A 9,575-nucleotide genomic window follows, 5' to 3' on the forward strand; every position below is an offset into this window, starting at 1 on the left:
CATCTCAAAGAGTGTTGCTTTGAGGGGGAGAGAAGAGTAGTACCACCGGAGTCCACTCTATATTTCGGGTGTTCGGAATTTAGAGAGTCGTGTTAACCTCGAAAGATAATGGATGTATGATATTTGGTTCATGTGGAGATAAAAAATTATTTATTCTCATGTGGGGGTAAAACTATATAGTTCCTGAAAAACTAAGGTGAAAATAATTGTAAATATTTTTTAGCGTACTAATAATTTCCTTAGAGAAATTTGTAAAGACACATGACATATGTAATTTTTGGAGAAGCATGGAGCTGATGAAGTTGAAATGAGAAGATTCTCCAAACCGAATAGTTGTTAAATTCGAGTTTGATTTCCACAATCTCTTGAAGATAAGGAACAAAAATCCTAAAGATGAGGGTATTTTCACTATCAATAAATTAATTTTGAGTTTAATTCATGCTTTATTGATGCAATAATTAGTATAGACGTGCCTTTAAGTTAGTCTTTAAAACTTAGTGGAAATATTGTGGAATGAGATAAACCACTAGTTAAGACTAAGATAGTGAAAAACTACTAAGGCTAAGGTAGTAGTGAGCCCAAAATGTATATGCTTAATAAGATACTATTGTGAGTAAAAGTATAAAGCATAATTATTTAAGAAGCCTTAAGAAAGAGAAATTTCATAAATGATCTATTGGAAAGTAGTGTGATTGAGTATGAAAGTGCATGTCTAGGGTTGGTTCTATGAAGACCTGGTACTTAAGCGTGCCTAGTGCACCATCTCTCTTTCATAGAAACCTACTCGGTACATTGTTCATTACTATTCTCACTATTCCAATTTATAAAAATACTATGACAAGTTAAACTCTCTTTAAAATTAATGCAAAAGTTAAAAGAGTATAAGATTAAATTGGTAGAGTAGAATACCAAATTTATTCATAGTAAATAAAATATGTAATGGTTTCTTTAAGGTTAATATATTGAATATTATGAATGAAAAAGTGAGACATTAATGCTACTAAAAGGATGATTTGTAGCCATTTAGTATACTCTTAAATAGAGGAAATGAAAGAAGTTGTCTATCCTAAGTAGTTGTTAAAGTCTCTTTATGAAATACCTGAGATAATTTTCTTCTTGTTAAGAAAAGTTGAAAACTCCCAATAAACATCGTCATACTATTCATAAATTCATAAACAGTTCTTGTGAAGAGTTAGGAAAATCGAAATTCCTTCTGAATGAGAAAAATTAGTGGAGGACTAAAATGATATATAAATGAATTTCTAAATGTTTGAGAATATAATTACGTGTAAACAAAATTTGAGTTTGTTAAAATATGGTTTTATGGTTAAAACTAATAATAAACTTTACCAAGTATGAATGAGTAAATGTTCAAGAGAATTTGTTTACACACTATCCAAGACACTTATGGATTTATCCTAAAAATGTTAGAAATGTAAGGGTGTATTTAATGATGATTAAAGTGAGAGAGGAACCTAGTTGATCCGCTTACCAAAGGTTAAAGTTGGAAGTTGGTTCTTGATTCGTCGAGGGGGATGGGTCTAAAGTATATTGGTTGAAGAATTCATGGTGGATACCCAACTTAGTTATCTAAGTTCAATGTGGTTAAACGAAGCAATGAAAAGACTCATAGTGTACATTTCTATTTTCCTATCCCTATGACGAATAATGTACATGAATAGGATGAGCTTAATTGCTCTTAATAAATTCATAGCCCAGACTTTGGGTGACCTTAGTGAGAAAGACTTGATGAATTTACCGATTTTGGTTGAATATATATTCTTAATAAGTTCATAACAAAGTATTGAGTGGGTAGTCCTAATAGTGAAAGACTAGGTGAACTTACCGCTTGAAAGGTTGAGTTTCTTAAAACTCTTAATGAATTCAAACCCCAAGAGTTTGGGTGTTCGTAATGAAAAGGGAAAAATTCACCTTACCTATTGTGAGGATGAGCTGTTGAAAAAGCTCTTAATTATTTCATAAACCGTTTGAGTGGTTTATATTGAGATAAACCTGATGAAATAAACTACGTAAGTGAGAAGGATTAGCCACCTTCTATAAAAAACGTTGGGTCATTTTTCTAGTGCACTTATTATAATCCTGAGGAAAGAAGACTAAACATATATACACTCTTGTATATAATCTTTGTCGACGCATCGAGGACTTCGGTGGATGAAGGAGTTAGTTGTGTGTTATGAGTTTACCCCTATCTTAGAAAGTTCAAAACTAGTTTCATTTATCTAAGAGAATAATTACTCATCATTACTATGTACTAGTTCAAGATACGTTCACTAGTGCTTAAGCAATCAATCTCGCTATTGCTCTTCTCGTGTTTTAACTTCAATGCTCTCATTTTTACGAAAAAAAATATTTCGCCTTAGTGGGGGATTGTTGGTTAATGCTCAAATTTGTAACCTATTTCTAAATAACATTTAATTCTATGTTTAACTGAATTAAATTGTACTTTAAAATGACAATTTTACCCTCACTATTTAGCTTATAAATAGTGGGCAATTTCATTCATTTTGAGATATCCAAAAGCAATTGTTTGTTTTAGAAACACTCTCAAAGAGTGTTGTTTTGAGTTGAGAGATGAGCAGTACCACCGGAGTCCACTCTATCTTTTGGGTGTATAGAATTTGGAGAGTCGTATTAACCTTGGGGGGTCATTCGTCCATTGTAGCGATTACACACATCAGAGCGAATTCGCTTCTAAGGCAGTGATTAATACCACGACACGGTTAATCAGTTCTTTGTTTAAAATATTTTATTTAATATTTTTCAGTCAGTGCTAACGCCTCGTTTTGTAGTAGTCTACTTTTCCAACACTTTCATCTCCGAATACTAATACATCATGGTTATTACGAGACAAATTTTAGAGGTTAACTGAGATTAAGTTGAAGTCCCTATCTATGGGTGTTACAGAGGATGAAGTGCGAACGACGACTTTTGATATGAGTCCTCTTAAGGTCCCATGAGTGACTTTTGATATGAGTCCTCTTAAGGTCCCATGGTTGGATAGAATTCATGCTATGATTTTTCAGAAGGATTGACATATTACTGGGAGGAGCGTGACTACTTTCATCCAAAATTGCTTCAAGGTGGCCCTCTTCAGGAAGAATTCAATCATGCGATAATTGTTTTAATTCCAAAAATTGAAACACTAGAATTCTTATTGCAGTTCAGACATATGAGTTGTCTCTTACAAAATGTTAGCCAAGGAGATAGTTAATAAATAAAAACCGTTTCTACCCCAATGGATACCTCAGACGCAAGCGAGCTTTGTTTCGGATCGATGTACAATGGATAATGTAATACTCGCGCAAGAAGTTATTCATTTGATGCAAAAGAAGATCGGAAAAGGGGATGAATGACAACCAATATAGACCTCGAAAAGGTTTATGATCGGTTGGAGTGGAGTTTCGTTGAAGACAGATATTGGTCTTTCTCTGGATTTGATTCACTTGATCATGGAGTGTATTAGTATTGTTTCGACCAGGGTATTATGAAGTTAAGGGCGGATTATCTAGCTGATCCGCAAGCTCTTTATTCCTTACCGGTCGCATCACTCTTGCTCGATCGATACGTTAAGCTATTCTAAGTCACATGATGCAGGCAACTTGGGTTTCTAAAGGAGTATGTATGGAAATTGAAGAATCGATACGCGGTTTTGTGTGGGGTACTTCTGCTGATCAACTTGGTCTTGGTCTTGTCCGATGGGAGGATGTGCAAAGTCTTGTTGCTAATGGGGGTCTTGGTCAGGAATTAGTAGAATCTGGGATGAAGTGCAACGAGATTTAATTTGGAGTGTTCGTGATGGGTTCCATGTGGACTTTTGGCAATTGCCCGAGAGCTCAGGAATGTTTGAAGGCCTCGATTCGACATGATATTTTTCAAGTTTTTAATTCATTGCCTATGGAAGAATGGATCCATGAAAACCTTGGGGATTTGAGTCGTTTTGTCAACCAAAGCACCCCATGGTCCAATATTTTTCCGGTAGTTTGCTGGATGTTGTGCACGAGAAGAAATAAAATTATTTTCGACCCGAATTTTGCTGAGAATGAAGATATTATTACATCAAGTATGCGCTATGTAGGGGAGATTCAGAGTGCACAACATCATTCTAGGCTGTGTGGTTCTCCGACGATGAATCAAATTTCAAGTGCCAACTCGTGAAGGAGACCATGGGATGGATGGATTAAAGCGAATACGGATGTTGCGATGGATACTGTTGATGATCATGCCGCTGTTGGGAGAGTCTTTCGATCGGATCATGGTGATTAGCTCTTTGGATTTTCGTGGAACATAGGGAAATGCTCGATGTTGAATGCTGAGCTATGGACGATACTGGATGCTTTCCGACATGCATAGCGACTTGATTATCGATGTATAGAATTGGAATCTGATAATATCGAGGCTATATGCGACCTTCCGAAACCAGCATCAGATCATCAAGGAAATGTACTCTTCGTTGTCATCAAGGACCTCAATTAAAAAATTATATTTCTAAAAAAAAATTAATCCCTCTTAATAAATTTCTAGTTTCACCTCTGTATACACCTATAGAATAAAAGGGTATAATGCCAAAATAATATATTTAACGTTTGATTAAATAATTATTTTAATCATATTTTTTATTTGGAATATTTTGGTCATAATATTTCATTTTAAGGTAAAACGATTCGTAATATTTGACTAAATAGTCACTTTAGCTCTTATTATCTTTTTTGGAGCATTTTGGTTCCAACATTTTATTTTAGGGTAAAAAACCCTTATTTTAGAGTGTTTTTCGTTTGTTGACTAACAATTTTCATATATGAAAGGATCTTTTATTTTCTTTCACGTGGAAATAATGGGGTTTCTCATCTTCAAAGATGGCAAGGACTTGAAACCAAGGAAGAGGCCGTTGGAGTGTTGTTTATTGGGTGAGCAAAACTCTACTCAACTCGAAAAATTGATTTTTTTTTTCTTTACTCAATTTGACTTGAAAAAGTTTCAAACTTGACTCGAAAAAAATTCAAATTCAAATCGAATTATAAAATACAACTCGAATAACTAAAAAAAATTAATAATCAAGGATTGATGGATTAAATAAAAATAAACTAGTATATCAACAGCCTATGATAAATGAATTAAACTATAAACATGAGAAGGGGAACAACAACATATACATGTGGATGCTGAAGATGGCTGATGATTTTAAACCAAAACAATGTCAGGCTCTGTTTTCCCAAGATTTACAAATGAAATTCTTACCATTCCCGGAAGAACATAACGCCTCCTTAATCCAACATCATAAGGTTACAAATGGCCACACTATGGCGATAACATCGGTGCTTTCAATCGATCTACAAACTATTCATTGCAGTTTCTACCTGCTTTGCATTGGCATCTTCTTTGCTCCGGTTATCCTTATCTCTGGTGCTCAACGGTAGCAAAAGAGGTGAACTTCCGTTACTTCTGTCATGTAGTTCTGCAGGAAATCTCGGTGTTAGAACCACCGCTGATCGCTAGACGAATGTACGATGCGATCAAAACATTCTAACCTGTCAATTTCTTGTCTATGAAGAACACCACTAAACTAACAGTATACCTGCAGAAAAATCTGTCAACGTGACAAAAAATACAGTAACTTTTTGGTTATAAATGGAAACTTCAGAAGCATACTTCATACCATGCGACGACAACGTCGACCGTGTAATGTTTGCGGGATGCTACGATCAAGAAACTCTGAATTATAGCTACCAGCCAACCAAACTGCTTTATACATCTGCAATTGTATGATACCATCACAAACCAATCAATATTTATACTTCCTTTAGCTAAAAGCATAGCAAGTGCGTTAAATAAACGAAACAAACATGCTTTACCGTCGTGTGCCGTATTTTTGGTAGGTGATGACGAAAACCAGGGTGAAGATCATGTGTGATGAGAAAATCAAGTCACCACAACCATATATTAAACCTTGAGGAACTGCAAATAAGATGATCAAATGAACCAAATATTTCCATCCTTAAAAGCAATCAATTGAGAGATTCAGCAAAAGAGGGGATACAAACAATTGATTAAGAGGACTTCTAGCACACCATCCGGTTCTGGCAATCTGGCAAGCTTTGAACCCTGCAGAAACACTAGTTATTTACTCAAATGATATTACAAATATAAACATAAAGTAGAGCAGAAATACGATATACCGTTCGACAATGATAATTAGGACCTGGAAGCTGAGTAGAATAGAATGAGAAGATTCGGAGAGTCTGAGAAGCCTACAACAAAGAAATAAAGGGGTAAAAAAACAACTATAAGTAGAGAAAAATACAATAATATAGATATTTATCAAGGTTCATCAAATTCGGCATTGAGGTTATTGATGAAAATGGTAGCATACATTGGTGTAGTATTAGGGATGACATATGGCTACAATTTTGTGGATTTAGAACTGTACCCGCTTCAATTGAGTCGGGATGGATATAAGTTTAGTGCGTAGTGGGTCCGTGGGTAGTGGTGAGGTGATGGGTTTGAGACCTTACCCACCCCGCATCCGCCACCCCACTGACTATACACCATGTAAATTTTGGACCATTATGAATTTAATTATAATTTTAGAGATTATTATGTAAATCTTAAGATTTTATAGGACATGACTTGTAATTTAACTAAATGTTATGGAAAAAACATTTTTAGAATTGAAGATCATCATTTCTCCTATCTCAAATTGGTGGGTATGTGGGTACGGGCGGGTATAGACGGATACGGGATGAGTGGTGGGTATCTAGTTAGGTAGTGGGTGTGGGGATAAATTTGAGAATACCCGTGTGGGCGGGTGTAGATTTGAAAATTTTACCTGTAGCGTGTGGTGAGTAGATGGTGAATACGAAAATATTAGTCGAGTATGAGAATGGGGGAAGGGATATCCGCACCAGCCCCGCCTGTTTGCCTATGTAGTATGAAAAAAGAACCTTGAAACTATTCCGGATCAAGGCTCAATGTTGGTGCATATTAATTAGAAGATAAAGATAGAATAACGAATCAGCACTCGCAACTAAAAATGCTAGCACCCTGCACCAAATTAGAACTGTATAGAACTTTTTGACCTTGAAGACAAAAGGATGGAAAGTACACTGCAAAAATAAAATGTTACTAAGAAAAACCAATGGATTTAATACTTTACATAAGAGAAATCAACAAGGGAATAACTTTACCAAGAAAAATGATAGAAAGACGGAGCTGAACACTGTCTCGCTGATGTAGGCTTTATCTTGCCCAAGCTCCTAAATTTACAAGAAAATCAAGTATATGAATGCATTTTACATAATAATTGGCACATAATGGATATAAGCAAAAGTGAAAAGAACAGGAAGAAACTTGTACTTACGGGAAGAAGAAAGAAGCCAAGATCCTGAAGCGTTGGCCCCGGACGGTGCAGATAATGAACTCCTCGAGCAGCTAGACCATGAAAATACTTGAGAAAGAGATGCACATCTCAGAACCAAAACTAAGTATACTTGAACTTGGGAAAATTAAACACAGTAACAGCCTCGAGTGTAATTCGATAGCTAAAACAATGTCATCCTTATGAATCATGATATAAGATTGAAAACTACTTCATATACCACTCAACCTGTTACTTGTTTTTTTACCGAAATTTCAATTTCGTTAATTATAATATTAAACTTCAGTTTTACATTTAATTAAACCACACTGCCATTAAGTCCGTGCTGGGACGACGATGGGACAATGACATTGCTAACGATATGACTTCCTATATCAAAACAATGGTTTTCTTTTTTAAATACTTTTCTTTTTCAGAATTATACTTTTCATGCCGACAAACATTCATATTTCGCGATAAGATCGGTATCAAGACATTTGTATTACACTCCTCTTTCTTATGCTAAGATTGATTTTCCAGGAAACCGATTTAATTAAAAAAAAAATCTAATTTCGCTACAGGAAAACAGAAAGAAACCTGAAAAATGACTCCGGCAAGAATGTATTTCCAATTGTCTAGAAGAATGATGATCTCTGTAATTGTCTCCGCACAAAACCTCTTCCATATCTGGAAAAAGAAATAAAAAAACATCAAATCAAAATCCCTTAAAAATTCCCAATGTCTCAACAATAGAACGCAGACCTTTGAAGGCTCGCGACCAATGTAAAGCGTCATTCTGAGGTGGTTTAACAACCAGATCCGTAGTACTTCAACCCAAACAGTTGAGATGAACATGGTTAAGAATTAGAAAACCTCGCTCGATGTTTCAGCAGAGTTCTCTCGTCAAAAAGCAAGAGAAACGAGAAGAAAAGAAGCGAAGTTCGTTCATGTCTCGCTTTCTTTGCTTCCTTCCGTAACCGATTCTTGAAACAAAGGAAGACAAAGAAAGGAATCGAAGAGGGAAAGGGTCGAATCGAAGGGCCTCTCTTCCCTAAGGCTTTGGGATTTCGATCAAATGAAAGGATTTTTCCCTAAAAATGGTGACAATTAAGAGAGAGGAAGGGAATAAAGAAAACAGAGAGTGGAACACGGAGAGACCGTTGAGAATTTTTACATGTCAATATTTCCTACTAACTGTAATGAATCAAATTTATCATTACTTATATTTTCAAAACATGCCTCGCCTTCTTCTTTTCGGTGGCCACACTTCGTACTGATTAATTTGGATCAACTTGGGTCGTACACATAGTTTTAGAATTTTCTGCATACACAAACATCTTTACCTGATCATTCCTTTGCTTCTTCTGTTGTTGTATCCAATCTACACCCTCCGTTTCTTCGATGAATCTCATCAACGTCTTTACCTGATCCGTCGGACTGGGTCCCACGTTGTCGTTGTCATCCCGCAAATTACGCTCGGCTGCCAGCGCCATTGCCAAGTTCATCCCTGTGGCTGATGTACTGATGGTGGTGTTGGTGGTGTGCATCGCTTGATTCTGCCGCCGTTTTAGGCGGCCAACCAACAGCGGGACGGTGGCGCTGTTAAAGGCGTTGAATCTGGAAGTGAGTTGCTGCGTTGGAGGCGGCGTTTGATCATCTTCATCGAGGATGGAAATGGTTGAAATTCTGGGTCTGGGATTCCAGGTGGCTCCGCAGCAGCCATGGCCATGAACTTCAAACCCAGCCTTTGTTTCAGATTCTTCCACTTCCTTCTCTCAATCACTATGCTCTCCATTTCTTCCCTTGCTTTTTCCTAACGCCCTTCTCTTTTCCTCTTTTTCACTCAAATTATTGTGGTGTTTTAAATTCCTAGATTTTTTTTATTAAGGTAATTTATTTCTTCTAAATATTTTTAATCATTTGATAATAAACACTTAATCACGTTGATGTTCGAACTCGAAATATCTAAAAACAACAACAATTACTTTAATCACGGAGATAAATTGATTCGTGCATATACATATATATATATATATATATATATAATATATATTTAATAATATATTTATATATTATAATTTTTATAATTAAGTACAAATACATAATGTATGTTATAATACGTAGTCTTGGATCCTTCACTTCTTGGATGCGAACATGAGAGTTGTCTCATTCCCTAAAGGCTTTACGTTACATTAATCTTTAA

At 35.7% G+C, this 9,575-nt stretch overlaps 1 protein-coding gene across 3 annotated transcripts; it reads right to left on the reverse strand.

Annotated features, from left to right (window-relative positions):
- Window positions 1-5,236: 5,236 nt before the first annotated feature.
- Window positions 5,237-9,199, reverse strand: LOC120152563 (phosphatidylinositol:ceramide inositolphosphotransferase 1-like). Of its 3 annotated transcripts, none has more exons than XM_039164761.1 (11): window positions 8,716-9,199; window positions 7,970-8,059; window positions 7,376-7,462; window positions 7,203-7,271; window positions 7,041-7,121; window positions 6,195-6,266; window positions 6,060-6,120; window positions 5,871-5,973; window positions 5,675-5,770; window positions 5,547-5,593; window positions 5,237-5,473 (listed from the first exon to the last, which is right to left on the reverse strand). In XM_039164761.1, the coding sequence occupies exons 1-11, from the start codon at window positions 8,917-8,919 to the stop codon at window positions 5,349-5,351; spliced, it is 1,035 nt and encodes a 344-aa protein (XP_039020692.1). In that variant the 5' UTR covers window positions 8,920-9,199; the 3' UTR covers window positions 5,237-5,348. The 3 variants fall into 3 exon arrangements, with proteins under 3 accessions (XP_039020692.1, XP_039020694.1, XP_039020693.1); XM_039164763.1 differs by lacking the exon at window positions 8,716-9,199 and adding an exon at window positions 8,135-8,709; XM_039164762.1 differs by lacking the exon at window positions 7,041-7,121.
- Window positions 9,200-9,575: the final 376 nt, after the last annotated feature.

Source organism: Hibiscus syriacus, unplaced genomic scaffold (genome assembly GCF_006381635.1).
Source record: "Hibiscus syriacus cultivar Baekdansim isolate YM2019G1 unplaced genomic scaffold, ASM638163v2 tig00111092_pilon, whole genome shotgun sequence".
In the NCBI taxonomy this organism is placed as follows: domain Eukaryota; kingdom Viridiplantae; phylum Streptophyta; class Magnoliopsida; order Malvales; family Malvaceae; genus Hibiscus; species Hibiscus syriacus.